The following is a 24,313-nucleotide window of genomic DNA, read 5'->3' on the forward strand; positions in this document are numbered from 1 at the left end:
GGTTCCACTGTGTCCGACATCCCGAAGCAGCTGGCCTTGTAGAAAGGCATAATCAGACACTAAAAATCCGTCTTGCCAAGATCTGTCAGGAAAAAGGGGTCGACTGGATAGTCGCCCTGCCCGTGGCACTATTCTACATGAGAATGGTCGCCCACTCAAGATCAGGGCTATCCCCGTACGAAGTGGTCTTTGGCAGACCACCGAATATGTGGGGGACGCCCATTCCGAAAAAGATCACTGATGTTGATTGTAACATGTTGACAGATTACCTTGCCTCCTTGATGTCTGCACTCCAATCATGTCGTTCACAGGTTGCCGCAGCCTTCCCTGACAATACCGATGTGAAGGCGCATGAGGTCCGTCCAGGGGACCTGGTACTCGTCCGGAATTTCGACCGGAAAAGTCCGCTGGAGCCCCGCTGGAAGTCTCCGAAGACCGTTCTGCTTACCACCAGGACCGCTGTGAAAATCGAGGGGAGAAAGGGGTGGGTCCACACGAGTCACATCAAACTATGCAATGAACTAAAAAACGGACTGAAACAGGACTCTGACTCGTCCACCCCCACCAAAGACTGTGTTGAAGCACAAGACGTTACCGTTCCTAAAAGAGAAAAGACTCCCCAAGAACTCTACCGAATGAAACTCCGATCTAGCAAGTCAGACAGTTTAATTGTTTAAGTCCTCCCCTAGGTGAATCGGTTAAATAAGTTTCTGACATGTATCCCCTAGATCGAGATAGAGAGAGAGAGAGAAAAGAAAAGAAACATACATACTGTAAATCACTGCGTAGTCACTGTATAGTGACGTTGTTAATAATGTTTTTCCTAAGTATTCTAATTATTATTGCCAGCATTCTGCTACCTATATACTGGCCTATTTTCAGGCGTGAACAATCTGCTTACAATGTCTCTGCTGAACACACTTTTAGTGAACTTCCTGCACATGAACTCTCTTACAGACTTGCGCTGCGCAACAATACATTCATTAGTATGTTACACCATTCCCATCAGACAAGTAATGCCACAGACTGCTGGATATGTGGCCGACTCCCTCCCTACCAGAATTACAAGGGAGCTCTGCCCCTCTTTCCGTACCCATTCACTCACAATGGCTCCTGTGGAGCATGGTTTAAAATAATTAATTCCTTAGATCCTGATACTGCTGTTTTCGATGGGGGCTGGGTTTGGGGAAACTTGAACTTAGTCCTGCTCAACGTCTGTTATCCTGATAAAGAGGGACTTCCCACTCGAATAGGAACTGATCTAGAAAATGAAGTATATGGATTAGGTAATTACACAATTAGCCTTATGATCCTCACTGTTGAATCTGAAGCTGCTCCAGTTTTGCCCCATATGTTAGTATTACCAGTCACAGGTGAATTATGTGTTAGCAAGAAAGGTTCAGTACACGTAGGTCATAGTAAATGCACTACTGTGGTCGAGTTCAGTGACCATGGTAAATCGTCCTTTAAAGCTACCAGTCATTCTTACTTTGTTTGTGGTCATACCGCATACATTAGCCTACCTCCAGATTGGGATGGTACCTGTTACATTGCATTCCTTCTGCCACCTGTTTTCCTAGCTCCCCCTGATTACCATAGAAATACGAAACTAGCACCGAATAGACCCAAAAGAGATATTCCCCTTGTCGACTACACAGAAACGGCATGGGAACAGTACACTGATTTCAATAAAGGATTCTTTTTCTTCCTAGGACCTGTCCAAAACAGTAAATTAATACGCAGATTAACGAGAACACTTGAAGCAGTAGTGAACGAAACTGCCTCCGCTCTAGGTAACTTAACAGAGGAGCAGTCTGCTATACGGACTGTTGTCCTTCAAAATCGTCTTGTGATTGACGTCATCTTGGCAGATAGAGGTGGAGCCTGTAAGGTCATCGGGTCAAGTTGCTGTGTTTTCATTCCACAAAACGCACCATCTGTCTATCTAGCTATCACCCGTTTACATAAAATTGCAAATCAGATACATCAGAATCCAGGCACCTGGACTTGGTCCGGTTGGTTCTGGACTACGTTAACAGCTTGGGGATGGAAGATCTTATCCTTCCTAGGCATTGGCCTTGTTATAGTATTCAGTTGTTGCCTGTGCCTGCAGTGTGGGCCAGCGATATGTGGACTGTGTGCCACATCCTGCATTGAGCATTCCAGTTGCCTCTCAAACAGTCAAAGAAAGAAAGACGAACATATAATGTTACAAGAACAAACCGATCGATTTATGAGGATCGATATATCATGAAGGGTCCGTAGGGAACAAGGAGGGAATGAGGTAATATAAATTTTATGGTCATGTTGTGTTCCCTAGCGAGTACCCCACCGACTCCATGTACGAGTTAAAAGTGCATGTAACTTCCCTCCTGTACCAGCTATGAAGACGCAAATACATTTGCGTCCAACGTTAACTTGTCCTCTTTCAGACCCACCATGAATGGGTTCGATGGTCCGTTCCTAAGTATGCTATGCCAACGTCTTTTTGAAGTGTATTCCTACGTTTTTCAGCCTGGCTGAAAGTAGGCCCTGAATCTCTGCCACCGAGCCTCTTTTCTGGCTTCTGACTGCGAGGGCCCCTGCCCAAGCAGCCCCCGTACTCGTGAACTATGACTTACTTCTAGCGCGGCCCTCCGTGCTCAGCTCAGCCTGCTGCCTGCCAAGATTGACTATAACCTTCGAGTTATCTGTTTTCCTCCCCGAAGATACATTCCAGCCTGCTAGTTTCAGTAAACATCCTTCCTCAGTTACAGGGCTAAAGGGCCGACCTGTCTTTATGCAAGTAATTCATAGCCTCTGTTGCCATGCTTCCATGGAAGGCCCCATGCCCCCACGCTTCTCATACAGACACTCAGGCGCTTATACACGCACTCACAGCAAGTATAGAATAGCTTCTGCTCTAGAGACCTTTCTGCCCAGATAGCTTAGTTCCTAAACATCAGATATCAGATATGATAGAAGCACAAGTTGATCTGACATGCCAGACTTCTGTCTCTTTCCGTCAGTGTAAATGTCAAGTCCCCTGCACCCCGTCTATCACACGTCATGCAGCTGCGCGCGCATCCAAGCTTCCGATTTCTGCTGACATTGCAACATTCTGTTAGCACCACCCCTTGGTGCCACCCATTTGCGTCACCTATCAGTGACGTTTCTAGCACACACCCCTAGTTTACGCCTAGTTTACGCCTCTTGATGATGTACTAGTACCACGTGTATACTGTTATCTTGTTTTCTCTCAGCTGTTACGCCTCTTACATTGAACATAATGATGTAAATCAAGTATATAAGCTATGTATTGTCAATAAACGTGAGCGCGCTCATCTATCCCTTCTGACACCCTGTGTGGTGGTCAGAACATGATATCCTGATTCCTTTATGAGGAATAAAACCCTTAGAAACTCTTACACCACGGACTCTGTTTTCCTTCATTCTGATTGAGTTATCATTAATTAAGTACTTACCTACATAGAAATTAAGAGAGTAAATTAATTATTTACATCAACACTGAGACCAGACTGTGGACTGTACCCTTCCTCTTCCGCAGAACTGGTCATCCCTGGATGGACTCTGGCTGGCCCATTTTGTGAAGTGTGCTTGGCATGGCCCTGTACAGCTCCTGCTTCAAAACCTCACTGGATGTGCAATAAACATCCAGTAATGCACTGCTGTGTCATGTCTTTTATCATTCATGTATGAATGTGTGGATGAATGTAGTGGCAGTGGTTACCCTTACGCCAATGATGCTCATCTAGTGGGATGCCAGTCACCGTGTGCTACATCGCCTATTGTGTTCCGGGTGCCGGTGACACTACGACAGGGACACACGCATTAGTCACTTCCTTGTCCAGACATGGACTGAACCCCGCCCAAAGCCCCCGAGTCATTGCTGCAAGCCCTGCGCTCGTCCGGCATATGCCAGGCCCGACCACTCCACTTACGTCGAGGGGGGGCCCACATAGCAGCTGTTGCAGGGGTACTCGCTGGTGGTGTGCAGGTCACTGGTCTAGTTGTCAGCATGTCACGGACACTCCCCGAGGGCAGGTTTGCACGTACACCACACTCATCCGGCACAGGCATCACAGGCCATGTGACCCCTCAAATATAAGGGCCCAACAACGTCACATTCCCCTCTGCCGGTGGTGACTGGATGGCAGACGCTCCACGCTACTCAATCATAAAGGGTCCATGAGTTGTTAAGCACAGGGTTGGTGGCACCGGAGGCCTTGTGGCCTACACGGGCCTACCACTACGAGGGGCTGACTGGCTTTGCACAGGGTTAGTGGCACCAGAAACCTTGCAGCCTACACGGGCCTACCACCACGTGTCGCTGACTGGCGTTGCACAGGGTTAGTGGGACCCGAAGACTTGCGGCTTACATGGGCCTACCCCCACGTGGCGCTGACTGGCGTTGCACAGGGTTAGTGGCCTGCATTGACGAGTGCCTTGATGTGGTCTCCGCCATTGATGACTCAGGACTCACTGTCATGTTTGGGACCTGCTGCGCCACGGGGCGGGCCCGCATGATGTGGACCTTGCCATGGTGTCATGACCGGGCCTGGAGCTCGCCCAGGCATGTGGTGTGCCTACTGATGGACTCACCGGTGGCAGCAGGGGAACAGTGGGTCCTGTGTGCGCAGGGCTGGCGGTGTCTCACTATCTCTCCCTTCCCTCTCACTCTCTCTCCCTTCCCTCTCTCTCAGTCTCTCTCCCTTCCCTCTCTCTCACTCCCTCTCCCTTCTGTCTCTCTCTCACTCCCTCTCCCTTCCCTCACTCTCTCTCCCTTCCCTCTCTCTCTCTCACTCTCTCCCTTCCTTTCCTTCCTTCCCTCTCTTTCTCTCTCTGGCTCACTTTCCTTCTCTGTCTGTCTGTGTCTTGCTCCTTTGATGTGCGCATGACACACGTCCTGATTTTGTGCTTTCTATTCCAGGCTGTGACGTCGAGATTGTCCCTGACGGGCACGACAGGAGTCTTCCGCATTGGTGTTTTGTGTTGTGTTTCAATAAAGTTTTTGGTTGTTACTTCAGTGCTGTGTGACTGTTTCTAATTCTTCTGGCCACACATGTGTGTATCTCTTTTGGCACTGTGCGTCATCATGCGGTTGTTGCAGCTCTTGTGTCGTGCACAGTATGTGTATGTCCAGGGAGTTCGGGGGGCCTGGGGGTGGTGGCGGTGGGTGTTGTGGCCCTCATGGGTATCCACGGTGCATGATCATTGTCTCCATGGCATCTGTGGGTCTTCAGGTGTAGCTCTTGGCTGGGCTCTCTTTCATGCTGTGGGTAGCCGTCCTGCTTAACACCAGCAAAAGGCAGGTGTTAATTCCCTGCTGCTACCGCAACTTATCGTCTGTTTTTGGTTTGCTTTGCAGATCTGGCAGTTCGTTGTGAAAGTGGTGTTGGTGTTTTTTCATGTATTTTTGCACGGGAACGCCTACTCTTCATCTCATTAGAGTTAGTTGGTGGCGTCCACCGTGGAGATACATTTTGGGGCAGTTATCGCAGAAATAGAGGCGATGTCTGCAGTTTGCACCATCTCGTGAATGGGGTGCTAAATCTATCTCCACTTTTGATGCGCTAAGGTGGGGATTAATCGGGGTTGAGTCCTTGTGAATATCCCCCTCAACGTTGTGGCTTCTCAAAAGAGACTTAGGCCACAAGACCGACAAGCACACCTTCTTCATACTAAGTGGACACTTTAATTCCTGCAGCACCCACGTACTGATGCCCTGGCAGATTATACGACTCACCCTAGTCATTTCCCACAGAGATGATCAGTTCCTGCTAAGATTGTCAATCTAAGGGCCTTACTTCGTCTCTGCGGAAGCCATGTGGGCATTGGCTTCCGTTGTGCTCATTTTTCTTTGATTCTCCTTTTGTTTTGTGTCTGTTAGCTTTTGTAGCCCATTATTGAAACAAACTGCCCAAATTAACAATATTTTCATAAACTTGCACACATACATGTCCCTTTGAAAAACTACTCATATTCCATTGTTTTGCGCTTGTTTCTGTCATTGTCACTGCATCGCTTCACTTTTAAATATCCAATTGAGTTTTAAAACTGCTTTAGGGAAGGCATTGTGAGTGCACACACTTTAAAACCATTTGTTTCTACAATGGGAGGCTTATTTACAAGCCCCGGGGGCCGCCGAAGCATCACTTTGTTTTACACCCCGGCGACGCAGAGAGCAGACCCCTATCTACGAGGCCACGCGACGCAGAGAGCAGACCCATATCTACGAGGCCACGCGACGCAGAGAGCAGACCCATATCTACGAGGCACGCAAAGACAACCTGAATGGCTTTTCATGGCCTAGAGGAGATACTGTAATGCAACGCAGCACAAGTCATGGCGCTGCCTCACACTGTCAGGAAGACATTCAATGGGTGTCGCAGTGGGTGTTCACACGCAGTGGCCTTGGGTTTTGACACAATCCCAGATTTACACCTTAGCAGGCAGTTCGGGCTGGACTGTCCCATGAGGCACAGGGTCAGACTGATTTGCATATGGCCATGTCTGAACTGGGGTGGCAGAGTGGGCTAAAGAACGGTGATGGATTAAACCCAGATCTGTTGACTGCGTGTGAGTGTTTTATTGGTTCAGATGCTCCGTCCATCACCGCCCCCTTTTGTACAGATTTACACCACAGCATAAATCTGAATGCGTAAAAACTATCCGCCTCCCCAGGGGTGGTGTAACGAGGAGGATTAACTTTATTTCTCCTTGCTTTTTACTCTTTCTATTTGTGCAGCAGAAAGCAGCCCACATAGAACAGGGAGCATGCCTCTGGTGCCAGGGTGCACAGGTGCCTGTGTTGGCACAAGGCACCCATTCGTGCCCCAGCACAGTAAAGAGGGCGGGAATGTATCCCATAGATACGGTGCATTCCCGCCCTTTTCCATTGATGCGCGGCAGCGCAGCAAAGCCTCGTGGCTCCGCCCTGCAGCAAAACGCTATAAATGACCCCCCATGTTTAAAAGGGCGCCAGCAGGCACCGGTCCCTACCTAGAGCAGCGCCCTGTGCTCCAGCCACTGGTAGCCCCCCTTGCCCTGTGGACCAGGAAGCGAGGGCGCTCACTGCACGTGCTGCCACGGTATGCATGTGCGTGGACCCAGGCTCGACCTAAAAAGGAACAGGCTAGAATGAAGCTCCACTATTTATAGAAATAGCAAGTACATGACAATGACAATGAAAAACATATTAAAGTGACGCGCTTCATCCTAAAGTGAGGAATTAAACAATACTCATCTCTGCAAATCCTAGTAAAAAGAGGTGGTGGCCGCAGTGGGTCTCGGATTATGGGGCCAGTGGGACCAATCAAGAGGCGCAGGTCTACAGGAGGGGGGCTCAGCAGGGACTGAGAGCACGGGGTCTACAGGAGGAGAGGTCAGCAGGGACTGAGAGCACAGGGTCTACAGGAAGAGGGCTCAGCAGGGACTGAGAGCACGGGGTCTACAGGAGGGGGCTCAGCAGGGACTGAGAGCACAGGGTCTACAGGAGGAGAGGTCAGCAGGGACTGAGAGCACAGGGTCTACAGGAAGAGGGCTCAGCAGGGACTGAGAGCACGGGGTCTACAGGAGGGGGCTCAGCAGGGACTGAGAGCACAGGGTCTACAGGAGGGGGGCTAAGCAGGGACTGAGAGCACAGGGTCTACAGGAAGAGGGCTCAGCAGGGACTGGGGAGCACAGGGGTCTAACGGGGGCTCTGTAGGGACTGAAAGCACAGGGTGCCCGGTGAAGGTGGGTAGGTTATCGTAGGAAGTGGCGAGATTGGCGGCAGCATCCCAGGCCTTGAGGGGAGTATGCCACCCACCCGGGTCATGCCCGGGCAGCAGTTGGACAGAGAAGGGTGAGTGGAGACGAGAGGCTTGGCGGGGTGATAGAGCAGGGTGGCACAGGGGCCGCTGTGGCTGGGCTGACCCCACAGGTGACCCCACAGGTGATGCCGACGGGCAGGGGTCCACTCCTTTGGAAGATACTGGAGAGGAGAGAGCCAGATGGAGAGGAGGGTGGGACGGGCAGAGGGGCAGAAAAGTATGGGGAGCACTGAGGGGATGCAGGGGAAGATGGCGGAGAAAAGAGTACAGGAAAGGAAGTTAACTGGGAGGGGAAAAAGGGAGTCAGGTGGGTAAAAGCAGGACCTGTAAAATGGATGGAGAGGCAGTGCTGGTTCCTAGCTGGCCTGCAGGGGATCAGGCAGCTCCGTCGGGCCCTGTGGGCAGGATGGTAGTGCAGAAGCAGATGGGTGCCAGGAGTCGAGAGAGCCCAGGCTGGCTCACTGGTGCCACCTGAAGAGAGGGGCAGAGCTGGGAAGGTTTGCCCTACATCCCTGCCCAGGCAGACTGGGTTTTGTGGGCGATAGTCGGGGGTTCCTCTGAAGGCACAGAGACCACCCCGGGGCCAGTGTTGATTGCTAAATAATGGGTGGAAGTCCATGAGGGTGGGTCGCGTAATGTCCTGCTCTACACTGACAGATATAAAATTAAAACCAGGCCCTCAGACTTCTGAGCACGACAGAGAGAACACAGAACAGTTGGGTCACAATAACACGCTGCATTACAGAGAAAAGGCAGGAATGCGCCATATTGGAAAAAATCTGCAGACAGGATGGTGTTTCCTGCACAAAAATAATCCTGAGAGGGAAATTCCTCATTCCATGTGCGCTGCAGAATGCGACAGGGCTTGTAAATATGCGCCTCGTGTTTCCAAATTAGGCGACCATTAACGCGGTGGAGCACTGCCTATTTTTAATGCCTTCTTTATGATGCTGTGTATGATTACCGCAGGACATTGAGTTCCATGAATCTTTAGGGTCCCGAGACAAGAACATGGTGACGGCAGGAGAGAGCTTCAGACGCATTTAGCGCTCGTATAATAAGGAGTTAAGATAAGGGGTCTGGCCTCAGACAGGGGAGTGAAATGAGCCTTCTTTGGACAGGGGAGTAAAAGAGAGTAAAATAAGGGGTCTGTCCTGGCATAGGGGCATCAAATAAAGAGGCTGTCCTCAGACGGGGAAGTATAATAAGGGGTCTGTCCTCAGACAGGGGAGTAAAATGCAGTAAAATAGTAAGGGCCATATCATCAAGAATGGGGATAACAATATCGCCACTTTAGCGTCAGGAAACTGCAGTTAAAGAGGCGAGAAGGGGCTTGATAATACACTCTAGAGAATTCCAATCGAAGCCCAGGCTCTGGGGGGAAGGACATCAAACCTGGGCTTCTATTGGAATTCACAAGGGCGTATTATCAAGCCCCTTATCGCCGCGTTAGGAGCAGTTTCCTGCCGCTAAAGAGGCAATAATGTTATCGCCGTTCTTGATAATATGGCCCCATGTCTGTCAACGGACACGGTGTAAAATAAGGAGTCTGTCCTCGGACAGGGGAGTAAAATAAGGAATCTGTCCTCGGGCCTCTATCCTCTGGCCCTAAAAGGGAATAAAATAAGGGGTCTTCCCTCAGGGTAGTAGAATAAGGGGTAAAATATGGAAGTAAAATATGGAATCTGTTCTTGGACCGGCCGCCGCAGGTCTCGGAGTGTTCTTGTTTATTAATTTATCTTGGGGACAAGGTTGTGCCTCTGAGTCCTCAAGCAGTGGAAAGGGCTGGGAAGACTGTCCCTGTCATGAACTGGGTGCCAGGAAATCTGGACCGCCCGCACTCCATGGTGGCAAATCCCCGCCACTGACGCCTCACCCTGGCAGCCCTTCACCTCCTCTCTGGCACACTCTCCTTGAGGGGTGGTTTTACGCAAGACCCACCAGCCATCGCTTCACGCCTTACCCAGACCCGCCTTTCACCGCCCCGGCCACCACTGCTGGGCTCAGAAGTGCACCTTGGAGTGAAACCTCCCCTTCAGCAACAACAGCCCCCAGTCCTGGACACGAGCGCCCCCACCTGGCGCTCCTCACCAGCTATGTTATGGTATTTGAGTCTGGATATAGTGCACGACTCATCCTCGTAGGCACATCTTGGCGCATAATCGTATATGAAGTAGGCAGCGAGCTGTGCTGTTTGTTGACATGTCTTGAGCAGAGCTTGGGCAGCCACTCTGGGCATCAGGCCTTCTCACACAGGGCAACACCCAGGAGCACCTCCTCTCCGGGGGGGGCTACACAAACCCCACTCGAGAAGGTGCAGCCATCATGAACTTCACCATTTTTATTTTATTTTTTGCATATTTATATAGCGCGAACTCGACCCGAAGGTATTGGAGCGGTTTACATGAGCACCATATTTACATTACACATTCAGGTACGAGGAGATGAAGTGATTTACCAAGAATCACAGGATGTGGATGCGACCCCAAGGCTCGAACCCTGGTTTCCAGCACCAAAGTCGGCAGTCTAGCCGATGGACCGCATCCTCTCCCACCATGGTGCCCAATACAGACCAGTGCCCTTTAACAGGGGGAGGCAGCTCACCCCAATCACACCGCCACCCCTCAGGCTCAAATCCCAGTGTCTGCAGAGGGGTGCTGGGGAGTCCACCATGCTTGCTGTCCCAAGCGCCGGATGCCTCGTGTCCTCCTCCTTCCTTCCGGGGCGGCCCAGGAGCGATGTGGCGGCTGACATGTTGCTGCAGTCTGGCTGCTAAGTGACTCCATTTCTCCCACTTCGTCCTCCCACAACTTGGGTTGCAGGGATCCCTGGTTCTCCCTGCACTGACCTGACCAAACTACAGCCCCCAGAGAGTCCAGGATTGTTGCCCTCACAGGCTGATGGCGCTGTAGCTCGGCTAAGGTGCGGCGGACTCCAAAGCCACGCCCACCCAAGTATCACATTCTTAATCCTTAATTCCAAATACCCCCAAACTTGTAGAAAACACATGAGCAAAGTAATATATTCAAAATGTGATTGCCCAAGACCACACTGTCTGCTTAGAGCATGGGTACTCACAAACTTTCTTCCAGGGGGCCAAATTTACAGTGTGGTTTGTGGCCTAGAGCCGCACTGGTGGGGGCGGGGTCAGAGGGAGTAGGGCTACAACAACAAAAAATTGTGACCATGAGGTTGAACACAGGCCTCCCTCTAAATCTCCCTGTTATATTCTTATCCATACATATTTCCCTTTTAATTCATGATTCCATTTTGTACATATTTCCCTTTTAGATAGAATGCTTCTTATTATCTGCTCATGCACACTGTCTGTTAGATTCCATTAGAATTGTTATGAACTGAAATGTTGTAACTGGGACTGACAACTTGGAGAGAGGAAGTACTGTGCTGCAGATTAATAAATCTTATTGTTTGAGACTGCATGGTGGAAAACGCTGGACTTCGCTGAAACTACGATCACTGTAAGTCTTTGCTGCAGAATTCCACGATTTTCAACTAAATAACCTTTATTTCGCTGGTGTTTATCTTTGAAAGTGACACGCGAACAAGATCGTGAAGCTGCAGTTTCCATGCACCGCCGTGAGCGAGGAGCCGTTACCATGGATACAGATGCCGAGTATCATGTGACGCGTGACGTAATGCGTAACGCGTGAGCAGCGGCCATATTTGTTTACCTCTGAGAATCGTACGAGCGCTGCCGAGCATTGCGCGCTCTTCTGAAGCCTCTGGCCATATTTGTTTACCTCTGAAAATAGTACAAGCGCTGCCAAGCATTGCGTGCTCTTCTGAAGCCTCTGGTGTTACATTTTCCATGAAATAAGAGTTTCTACGCAACGGGACTATAATTGAAGGTATTTTAACGACAAGGAGTTAAAGACTTTTTACCAACTTGTGTTCAAGCTTATTCCACTACAACTACGTATAGGCAAGACTTACACATAGTGCCTTTTCCTTCAATTTCACTGAAGTGGAATATCGCTGATGTACACAGCTTGTGTACTCATGAACTAGTATCTAATTTACTAACAATATTTTAGTACATTGTTTCATTTTATTTTTATTTCACTTTCATCTCGTTTCTATTGTTCAATTTTGGGCTAATTGTGTTTACTGATTAACAATGCAGTTTGATCCTCCTTCACAATTTTTGCAAAGTAAAGGTGACCCTCCCATTCCATGGAACAGAATGCTTTCACAACGTTCAGGCAAGGAAGATTGGAATGTTGCTTTCGCGTCAAGATCTTTGAATCAAACTGAAAGGCGGTATGCCGTCGTAGAAAAAGAATTGTTGGGATGCGTATGGGGTGTTGAACACTTTCGGAATTACATTTGGGGTGCAAGGTTTTTGATACGTACTGATCATAAACCGTTAGTGAGTATTCTTTCACCCGGAGGAGGTTTAAATGCAACAGCTCGTATTGCTAGATTGATGTCACGTTTGCAGGAATATAGCTTTGATATAGAATATGTACCAGGAAAACTGAATGTAACAGCAGATTGTTTGTCAAGGTTGCCATATCCTTGTACTGGAGATGATGAAGATACTGAAGTTGTAACTAGTATTTCTGAACTGTTATCAGGAAAATACAATGTCATTTCAGAAGATTTGTGGATGAAAAGCATGAATGAAGATGATATATTGTGCAAAGTGAGAGACTATATAAATTTGGGGTGGCCTTCTAAGGAACACATTCCTGCTGAAATTATGCCCTTCTACAATATTGCTGATGAATTGGGCATTGAAGGTAACCTTTTATTCAGAGCTGGAAAGTGTATTCCACCTGTGAATGTTAGAAACGTTATTTTACAAATGAGCCATGAGTGTCACATGGGAATGTCATCTATGAAAAGATTGATTAGATCTAACTTCTGGTGGCCTGGAGTAGATATGCTGGTAGATAAGTTTGTTAGAGAATGTCCTGAATGCATTGAAAGTGATAAGACGTGCAAGTGTGATCCTGCACCTTTGGTTCCAGTGAAATGGCCAGATCATCCGTGGCAGAAGTTAGGGATTGACATTGCTGGTCCATTAAATTTTTTACCACAGGAGTGTAGATTTGCTATTGTTGCAGTGGATTATCACTCCAAGTGGCCTGAGGTCAAACTAGTACCTCATCCTAACACTGATAGTGTTATTTTATTTTTGAGAGAGATTTTTTCAAGAGAAGGTTTTCCTGAAAGCATTGTATCTGACAACGGTGTACAATTCAAATCCTCAGAGATGTCAGAGTTTTTGAATACTTATGGTATAAAGCATTGCACCACTGCTTTGTATGAACCACAGGGTAATGGACTAGTGGAGAGATATAACAGGGTGCTCAAACAAGATATAATATGGGCTCGGAAGTCTGGTGGAATGTGGAAAGAAAAATTGAGGGAGAAATTGTGGTTATATCGTATAACACCTCATGCCACAACTGAAGTTTCTCCTTTTCGCCTGCTGAAGGGTAGGGATCCTGTATCTTGCTTGTGTCCTTGGTGGTTCAAAAAGAATGTTGACCATCAAAAGGTTGATTTGAGTGTCAAAGATGTGGCTGAGAGAGTGGAACAAAAACAAGACAAATACAAACGTGATTATGATACCAGGATGACGGTTAAACAACCTGCTTTCTTTGTAGGAGATGTTGTTAGGATTCGTAAGCCAGGTTATGTAACCAAAGGTGAGACGAAATTTGGTAAACCTATGAAAGTTGTGAGGGTTTATCACAATAGTGTGGTTACACAGGATGGAAAGAGATGGAATGTCAGAAGGGTATCTAAATGTGTATCTTGATTTGTTTCTTATACTTAGAAGTAGAAATGTTAAAATTGACTCTTAATTTCTTTAAGGGGGAAAATGTGTTATATTCTTATCCATACATATTTCCCTTTTAATTCATGATTCCATTTTGTACATATTTCCCTTTTAGATAGAATGCTTCTTATGATCTGCTCATGCACACTGTCTGTTAGATTCCATTAGAATTGTTATGAACTGAAATGTTGTAACTGGGACTGACAACTTGGAGAGAGGAAGTACTGTGCTGCAGATTAATAAATCTTGGATTTTATCTTGGATTTCTTGGATCTCCTATTAATTTCTTACACTCCCTCTCTGTCTCTCTGCCTCTCTGTCTCTTCCTGTCTCAGTCTCTACCACTATCTGTCTGTCCCTGTCCCCATCTGTTTGTCTGTCCCTGTCTCCCTCCCTCTGTCTCCCTTTCCGTTTCTCTGTCTCTGCCTCTGTCTGTGTGCCCCTGTCCCTGTCTATGCCTCTGTCTGTCCATGTCTATGTCTGTCTCTATCTCTGTCTATCTCTGTCTCCCTCCCTCTCTCTCTCTGTCTCCCTCTCTCTCTGTTACCTCCCCCTCTCTATCTCTCTCCCTCTCTCTCTGCCTCCCTCTGTCTCACTCACTCTGTCTGTCTCCCTCCCTCTCTCTGTCTCCCTCTGTATTCCTCCCTCTCTCTTGCTCTGTCTCCCTCCCTCTATCTCCCTCTGTCTGTCTCTGACTGTCTCCCTCTGTCTGCCTCCTTCCTCTGTCTCCCTCCCTCTCTCTCCCTCTGTTTGTTGCCCTCTGTCTCCGTCTCTGTCTCCGTCCCTCTGCTTCCCTCCCCCTGTCTCTCCCTCTGTCTCCCTCCCTCTGTCTTCCTCCCTCTATCTCCCTCTGTCTGTCTCCCTCTGTCTGTAACGCTCGGTCTGTCACCCTCTGTCACCTCACCCCAGCCTCCTGGGCACACACACAGCCGCACCGAGTACTTCACAGTTCTTTAAAAGACCCTTTACTTGTTAATGAGGCTTTGTCGTGAATCGCCCAGCCCCCATAGAGCAGAGTGTCTCGGAGTCGTGCTGCTGCGGGGGTATTTGCTGACACTCTATAAAAATTGTTTTTTTTAAAAACAGGTACAATGTCAGCAAGATCCGCAGGCCACTAAGGAAGGCTTACCGGGGGCGGCCCGCGGGCCCTACTGAGTACCCGTGGCTTAGAGAGAGAAGTTGAGATTAAAAGCAAATAGCCTAATTTAGAGTTTAATGGACAAACATGATGGAGGACCCTGTCTGCCAAACCACTGGTCCACCCACCTGTTGTCTTTGTTGAGAGAAAGTTTATTCCAAAAACCTAACGGACTTCTGCTTTTTGGAGTAATGCATCGACTACCTCCTTATTTAGGACTGACAGTTTGATATCATGTTTATTCTACCCATCGTTGCCAGGAAAAACATGGCAGTGATAAACATAAATTAAAAATAATGAACCCCCCTCCCACACCAAGGGAACAAGCTTCCAGAATGTGTGAGCCATTAATTGTTTATTTTCAAAAGCAAACTCCTGCATTGGGGACTTGTTTTTGAAAAACAAAGAGTCCAGTGGGCGGTCATGAATACCGGTAGAAGCCATCCACCAAACCTTTGGCATCTTCAGAGGAACCACCTAGACAGCAGCGCCTTTAAAGGTACAGAGACTGCCCAGGGCTAGCGGTGATCTCTGAATGTGGCGGTCTTCTGTTCATAAGGGCGATGGACCTAATGTCTGTTGCTCTCCCACAAAAAACACCTGCCTGCAGGCTTCATAGATACTCCTACCCCATCCACTCTGCCCATTTCATGCTGGTCCTGAATAACAGATAGATCCAATGTGGTCTCCAGCTTTACATGCATGGTTGAAATGACCTGCCACACACAGAACCTCACAGAAGAATGTTGTGGCATGATGCCGCTTCTCTGTATTTAAAGATTATAAGTAGGATATGTAAAAACAAATCCAGATACAAGCTTGACTCTCATAAGGACTCTTCCAAGGATAGAAGTTTAGATCAGGGACAAGTAAATCCCTCGGGTCTAGTGAATCAAACATGATTAGGATCTGCAGATGTGGCGGCTCCCTTTTGTACTGATTATCAATTAAGAATTCCAATATGAGACATTCTTTCAATATGTTGTCAATATTCCCTTTGCAGATGGTGATAATAGCCCCAATGCACCTGGAGTTAATATCCCCCATACAGACGGCGTTAATATCCCAGATGCAGAAGGCGATAATAGCCCCAATGCAGACGGTGTTAATATCCAACTGCAGACGGTGTTAATATCCAACTGCAGACGGTGTTAATATCCAACTGCAGACGGTGTTAATATCCAACTGCGGATGGTGTTAATATCCAACTGCGGATGGTGTTAATATCCAACTGCGGATGGTGTTAATATCCAACTGCGGATGGTGTTAATATCCAACTGCAGACGGTGTTAATATCCAACTGCAGACGGTGTTAATATCCCCAATGCAGACGGTGTTAATATCCCCAATGCAGATGGTGCTAATATCCCCCATGCAGACGGAGTTAATATCCCCGATGCAGAAGGCGATAATAGCCCCAATGCAGACGGTGTTAATATCCAACTGCGAATGGTGTTAATATCCAACTGCGGATGGTGTTAATATCCAACTGCGGATGGTGTTATTATCCAACTGAGGATGGTGTTAATATCCAACTGCAGACGGTGTTAATATCCAACTGCAGACGGTGTTAATATCCCCAATGCAGACAGTGTTAATATCCCCAATGCAGATGGTGTTATTATCCCCCATGCAGACGGTGTTAATATCCAACTGCAGACGGTGTTAATATCCAACTGCAGACGGTGTTAATATCCAACTGCAGACGGTGTTAATATCCAACTGCGGATGGTGTTAATATCCAACTGCGGATGGTGTTAATATCCAACTGCGGATGGTGTTAATATCCAACTGCGGATGGTGTTAATATCCAACTGCAGACGGTGTTAATATCCAACTGCAGACGGTGTTAATATCCCCAATGCAGACGGTGTTAATATCCCCAATGCAGATGGTGCTAATATCCCCCATGCAGACGGAGTTAATATCCCCGATGCAGAAGGCGATAATAGCCCCAATGCAGACGGTGTTAATATCCAACTGCGGATGGTGTTAATATCCAACTGCGGATGGTGTTAATATCCAACTGCAGATGGTGTTAATATCCAACTGCGGATGGTGTTAATATCCAACTGCAGATGGTGTTAATATCCAACTGCAGACGGTGTTAGTATCCAACTGCAGATGGTGTTAATATCCCCCATGCAGACGGCGTTAATATCCCCAATGCAGATGGTGTTAATATCCCCCATGCAGACAGTGTTAATATCCAACTGCAGATGGTGTCAATATCCAACTGCGGATGGTGTTAATATCCAACTGCGGATGGTGTTAATATCCAACTGCAGATGGTGTTAATATCCAACTGCGGATGGTGTTAATATCCAACTGCAGATGGTGTTAATATCCAACTGCAGACGGTGTTAGTATCCAACTGCAGACGGTGTTAATATCCCCCATGCAGACGGCGTTAATATCCCCAATGCAGATGGTGTTAATATCCCCCATGCAGACAGTGTTAATATCCAACTGCAGATGGTGTCAATATCCAACTGAGGATGGTGTTAATATCCAACTGCAGACGGTGTTAATATCCAACTGCAGACGGTGTTAATATCCCAATGCAGACGGTGTTAATATCCCCAATGCAGATGGTGTTAATATCCCCCATGCAGTTTGCGTTAATATCCCGATGCAGAAGGTGATAATAGCCCCAATGCAGACGGTGTTAATATCCAACTGCAGACGGTGTTAATATCCAACTGCAGACGATGTTAATATCCAACTGAAGACAGTGTTAATATTCCCCATGCAGACGGCGGTAATATCCCCGATGCAGAAGGCGATAATAGCCCCAATGCAGACGGTGTTAATAATCAACTGCAGACGGTGTTAATATCCAACTGCAGACGGTGTTATTATCCAACTGCAGACGGTGTTAATATCCCCCATGCAGACGGCGGTAATATCCCCGATGCAGAAGGCGATAATAGCCCCCATGCAGATGGTGTTAATATCCAACTGCAGATGGTGTTAATATCCAACTGCAGACGGTGTTAATATCCAACTACAGACGGTGTTAATATCCAACAGCAGACGGTGTTAATATCCCCCACGAAGACGATGTTAATATCCCCAATGCAGATGATGTTAATATCCCCCATGCAGATGGTGTTAATATCCCCAATGCAGATGATGTTAATATCCCCAATGCAGATGGTGTTAATATCCCAAATGCAGACGGTGTTAATATACAACTGCAGATGGTGTAATATCTATTGCATACGGTGTTAATATCCCCCATGTAGACAATGTTAATATACCCAATGCAGACGGTGTTAATATCCCAAATGCAGACGGAGTTAATATCCCCCATGTAGAAGATATTAATATCCCCAACGCTGACGGTGTTAATATCCAACTGCAGACGGTGTTAATATCCCAAATGCAGAAGGTGTTAATATCCAACTGCAAACGGTGTTAATATCCAACTGCAGACGGTTTTAATATCCCCAATGCAGATGGCGATAATAGCTCCAATGCAGACGGTGTTAATATCCCCAAAGCAGATGGTGTTAATGTCCCAAATACCGATGGTGTTAATATCCCCACTGTAGACTGTGTTTAATATCCCCCATGCAGATGGTATTAATATCCCTACTGCAGAGGGTGTTAATATCCCCCATGCAGACGGTGTTTAATATCCCCAGCACAGACTGTGTTAATATCCCCAGCACAGACGGTGTTAATATCCCCAGCACAGATGGTGTTAATATCCCAATTTTGCACTATTTGAGTTGCAGTGTTTGGGGATATTCTCAAGAACCTGTGATAACCATTGCAAAATTAATAATGCAACTTTCAACATCGCAGTCTATCGCAGGAAAATTACTCTGTGTTAACTAAGTATTCACAACACGGCGGTACCATGTGATAGTCTCCAGATAACGCGTCAAATGACCGCGTTAAAAACAATGCGACGCCGTAAAAATGTGAAACACGAATGCAAAAAAAAATGTGATGAGGCCAATCGCGATAAAAAATCAGCAAAAAACAGTGACAGGCCTGCATATCACTCACATCAGGCAGGAAAAATCACCATAAAAGTAGATAAAACAAAAAAAACAAATGCCAAACAACAGCGAAGCACAATGGATGTTCCCGGAGTAAGTACGGAGGACAATCTGAACCCCACTAGCCCCCCCGGAGGTACAGCCTGGGACCTCGGGGTCAGCGAAGGGCAAGGAGGAGAGTAGGAAGAAGCGGTTCAGTCCACAGAAAAACAGGATATTGATAACAGAGGTGGTAGAACACCATCAACAACTGTTCGTCACCTCTACTGTGTCATTGCCAACTAAATATGGACTATGGCAGTCCATCGTGGACAAGGTGAATGCAGTCAGAGTGCTGAAGAGGACATTGGAAAAGGTCAGGAGGCGCTGGAATGATGTAAAGTGCAAAACCAAGCTGAAACTCGCCAACAACCGGAAGGCAGCAATGCAGACTGGAGGTGGGAGTACAGCGCCACAGGAGGAGCTGGAGGATATGGGTGAAATGGTGTCCACAGTCATCAGTGGGAAGAAGGTGGCAGGAGTTGGGGGGCAGGCACTGCTCAACAGGACCAGACACAACAGCAGCAGGGTGAGTAACAACCAGGGACTGGGGGGACGGGGGAAATGGGCTCAATGGCACACATGTACCATTCAGCTGAGAACATCTGCTGACAAACCATGCCCCAGACCCCCCAATCCCACCAAGAGACCAATGCACCCAAGTATGCAACATCTCAGCACTGTATAAGCACAGAAGTCAAAGGCACAAGACGGAGGTCTTCATCCGCGGTTCCATCCCCTCGACCTGGGATGACTAATGGTGGCCGATGGCACTAGGAGCACCCCCTACACCCACCGACCACACATGAAACCTGGGGATCATCCTCGACTCCACACTCTCCATGACAAAGCAGGTCAACGCAGTCTCCTCCTCCTGCTTCAACACCCTTTGCATGCTTTGCAGGATCTTCAAGTGGATCCCCACCGAAACTAAAAAGACAATCACCCAGGCCCTCGTCAGCAGCAGACTGGACTACGGCAACGCACACTACGCAGGAGCACCAGGCCAATCTCCTGGTACGACTACAACGCATCCAGAATGCCTCCGCACGCCTGATCCTCGACATCCCCTGCCGCAGCCACATCACACCCCACCTGAAAGACCTGCACTGGCTCCCCATCAACAAGAGGATAACCTTCAAACTCCTCACCCATGCACACAAAGCACTCCACGACACCAGACCAGCGTACCTCAAGAGCCGACTCCGCCTCTATACCCCTGCCCGCCAGCTCCGCTCTGCAGACCATGCCCTCACCACCATCCCCCGCTTCCGAAGAGTGACTGACAGTGGCAGCTCATTTTTCCACCTCGCCGCCAAGACGTTGATCACCCTCCCCATCCACCTACGGCAGAACGAAGACCTCCTAACCTTCAGGAGACTCCTCAAGACCTGGCTCTTCGAACAGTAGCAGCTCCCCACCCCCTGGCGCCTTGAGACCCTCACGGGTATGTAGTGCGCTTTACAAATGCTATGATTGATTGATTGATTGAACAGAGACACACGCATTAGTTACTTCCTTGTCCATCCCAGGATGGAACCACACCCAGAGCCGCGGGGTCATTGTTCAGACCCTTACGCTGGACTGGCATACGCCAGGCCACTCCTCTCCGCTTATGCTCACAGGGGGGAACGACAACGCTACATGTCCCAGGTCTTCACTGTAGTGATCTGCTGGTCACAGGTCTAGTTGTCAGCATGCCACAGCCACCCCTCACTGGTGGTGTACACCCACACCACACCCATCCAGCACACGTGTCACAGGACATGTGACCCTGCCAATAAAAAGGGCCTGGTGCATGTGCTCGACGCCATTTCCACTCTCTATCTGGGTGTATCCGTGTGGTGTTCATGTAGGCATGAGGGCCTAGGGCCCTGCTACATCACATTCCCAGGCCCGGGAGTGACATGCTGTTATCTGCAACACAATACTGAATCATACAGGGTCCATGACTTGCGGGGCACAGACTTGGTGGCACCGGATACACTGCGGCCGGCACAGGCACAGGCACACCGCCACAGTAGGGTGACTTTTGGTGCACTGAGGTAGGGGCATTTTAAGTGCTGAGTGGGTGTGCAGCCTGCGATGGTGCCACGTCCTTGTGGTCTGGACTGGTCAGGATTTGTCTGCAGTGTAGGGCAGAGCCTGTGGGCAGTGGGGGCCTATCGCCACATGGTGTCGCCTCCCAGATCACAGAGTTAGTGGCACATCAAGGGCTGAGTGGGTGTGCAGCCTGTGATGATGCTGGGTGTACTGGTCTGTCCTCTGCCATGGCGAAATCAAGACCCAGAATCAAATGTGAGACCTGGTGGCCCATGGAGCGGGCTGCATAATATGGAGAGTGCCATGTCTGCGGGCTCTTGGCTTGGGGCTTGCACCGGTACGCGGTGGGGCCTCTTTGCGACATGCCGGTGGCGGAAGGTAAGCAGTGAGGCCTGAGTGCGCAGGGGCGGTCATGCACCACTGGGTGGCGTGAGGGGCTGCGGTGCAGCTGCCTGGGTGCGCAGGGCTAGGACAGGTGAAGATGTTGTGTGCAATTGTTTGTACTTTGCCATTCTTGTATCTGGACTCTGTTTCAGATGAGGGACCTGGTGAACTGCAGTACATAAGGGCACGTGGTTGGAGACACAGCGGTGGCAGCAGGTGAGCAGTGAGGCCTGGGTGCGCTGTGTCGGCACTCTCTCTCACTGTCCCTCTCTTCTTTTCTCTGTGTCTCTCCCTCCCTCTCTTTCCGTCTTTCTCTCCCTCGCCCTCTCTTTCCGTCTTCCTCTCTCTCTCCCTCTCTTTCTCTCTTCCTCTCTCTCTCCCTCTCTTTCAGTCTTCCTCTCCCTCTCCGTCTTCCTCTCTCTGGCCCTCTCTTTCTCTCTCTCTCTCTCTCTCTCTGTCTCCCTCTCTCCTCGCTCCCTCTCTGTCCCTTGATGTGTGCAGGACACACCTTCTCTTCTGTATTTTCGTCTTGCAGGCTGTGTCCCGAGGAGAGCCGCTGTGAGTCTTCATCGATGTTCTTTTGTGTTATTCGAATAAATCTTTACTGGTACTTCGAAGGTGAATGTGTGATGCTCCTTTTTGTGATGACACATGCATGTTACATGTGACTGTGTGACATCAATCGGATTTTTTGTACATGATTTCGTGAAGTAGATGTGACGTGTCTCTATTCCCAGAGAGGGAGGGGTACCCGTGGTTAGGGGGGGTCCTGGGGGTGGTGGTGGTGGGTGTTTTGTCTTCCTCTTGTGGCTCTGAGCTGCATGATCAGTAACTACATGGCATCTGTTTGTCTTCAGCTGTGGCTCTGGGCTGGGCTCCCTTTTCTGGTGCAGGCTGTCATCCGACTTTACACCAGGTCAGAGCTTCTGTTGAATTCCTGCTGCTAACGCACCTTATCGCATGTTTTGCGATCTTATCGTGGATCTGGCTGGTCGTTGAGAATGTTGCGAAGTGGTGTTGTTGCGGTTTTTTGCACGGGAACGCCTACTCTGTATCTCATTAGCGATAGTTGCCGGAGTCATCAGTGGCGATGTTTTTTGCAGCTGCTATCGCAGGTAAACTGGTGATATGGGCTGTTAGCACTGGCTTGTGAATGGGGCGATACATTTATCGCAACTTTGGCTGCGATAAAGTGCTGATAACCCCGCAATAAATCATTGAGAATCTGCCCCTTTGTGTTTCTTATTCTGCAGGAATAAATATATATAAAAGAGTGTCAATATAACCCTAACTTCTGGAATGGGTAATTCCGAGGGGGAAGGAACAGGAAATCCATCCAATTACATGTGGGACCCCGAAGGTCTTAGAAAGGGGGTACTGCCAGGTGAACCAGCGATTCTGGTCCAAGTGTCTTTGGGAATTCTTGACTTCTTTTCTGTATCCCTCCCATCACCTGATTTCAGCAGGTTGGGTCTCCGGGTGAATGACACAAGATTTGCCATCGAAACTAAAAGGCTACAGAGAATGGGGGCTTGAAATATTGAAAACGGCCCCACGGTGTGAACACCAAATGAACGTGTCACGTTCCCCAGATCACAGGTTTCTAAACATGGCTGGACTGGCCAGAAAAAAAGGTTGTGTCCTTTATTGCAAGAAGTTTGTAAGCAGAATGGGTGATTTCATTCTTAATAATGAAAACATCTGTAAATATTTTCTAACGAATTGGAACTTGTTTAGGTAAATGTACAGGGTCAAGACTGATTTGCATATGGCCAGGTCTAAACTGGGGTGGCATGGTGTGCAAACGAATGATGGATTTAACTCAGATCTCTTGACTGGGGTTGAATGTTTTGATTTGTTCTGCATTCCGTCCATCAATCGTGTGTCTTTTGCTTTCTCGCCCTAAGTGCACCAGGTATGCCCAGACGTGGGTCGTGGGCTCACTCTGCCACTGGAATCAAGCTATCCTGGATGAAGAGGGGTGAAACCCCGAAACCGGTCCTTGGATGCTTGCTTCCGGTCCAGGGAGGACCTGGCCTGGCAGTTCTGGCTGGACCGTTCCCATGAGGCACAGGGTCAGACTGATTTGCATATGGCCATGTCTGAACTGGGGTGGCAGAGTGGGCTAAAGAATGATGGATGTAACCCAGATCTCTTGACTGGGGGCTGGATGTTTTGATTGCGTGTCTTTGCTAGGTAAATGTACAAGCATGTTGAGTCACCTCAAAGCGAGAGGGTGTGCAAATATACAACTGACTGCCGCATAATTTACCCCTCAATTGTCTAAGTCCAATTGTCCTGGCTCTGACCCCCGTGGTTCTGCGGCTACACAGTTTTCCTCACAAATATGGATTGAACACACTTCCGATAAAATCGGCCTTCCGCTGCATAATTTGCAGGTTCTTACAAATACAGATTGTTTGTGCTCACGTGGATCAAAAGTGAGTAAAGAAGAGGCGCCCGTGCGGCCGTGCAGCGGCAGAGCACGTCTGAAGATCACTTGTCGCAGATCACACAGTGCGTATGATACGCTTGAAGATCACTTGTCGCAGATCACACAGTGCGTATGATGGCAGCCAGTTCTCTATGGTTACAGGCCGGTAGCTGCGCCTCTGCTGGGACTCACCTGGATGTCCGAGTAGCCGTAGTCCTCCCAGCCCCTCTTGCCGAGGCGGGGGAGCTTGAGTGGTGCGGAGGCCGCCATCGCTTCCCGTGAATCCCGGCGCGTCCTGTCGGAGCAGGGTCTGGGGCAGCACTGGTGCTGGGGCGCCGGGTGCGGGGGTCTGAGCTCCTGAGACACTGACCGGGTGCGACGTGTGCGAGTGAGCGTGGGACACACCCGCCGCCGCCTCCATCACCACTGGTGCGGGTGGGTGTGGCCGCCTGCAGTGTGTTTGTGCATCGATGCGCACACGGCGGATTCCTCGAAGCGCCTGGAGGCGCACACGGCCGTCCCACAGTACACACCCTCGCTTCATTCTGCCTGAGTGCACCCCTGATGCAAACTTCGATGGAAACTTCGGAGGGCGTCACCAGCCGTGCACGCACCCCTCTCCAGAGACTCGTCTCG

At 48.8% G+C, this 24,313-nt stretch overlaps 1 protein-coding gene across 1 annotated transcript in view; it reads right to left on the reverse strand.

The window, feature by feature from the left end:
- Window positions 1-24,016, reverse strand: part of DNPEP (aspartyl aminopeptidase) — a 381,605-nt gene extending 357,589 nt beyond the window's left edge. The window contains exon 1 of the mRNA XM_086954396.1: window positions 23,870-24,016. Coding sequence (XP_086810522.1) covers window positions 23,870-23,947 — 78 coding nt within the window. The 5' untranslated portion in view covers window positions 23,948-24,016. The remainder of the gene's footprint in view (window positions 1-23,869) is intronic.
- Between the last annotated feature and the right edge of the window lie 297 nt (window positions 24,017-24,313).

Source organism: Lissotriton vulgaris, chromosome 2_1 (assembly GCF_964263255.1).
Source record: "Lissotriton vulgaris chromosome 2_1, aLisVul1.2, whole genome shotgun sequence".
Classification (NCBI taxonomy): Eukaryota; Metazoa; Chordata; class Amphibia; order Caudata; family Salamandridae; genus Lissotriton; species Lissotriton vulgaris.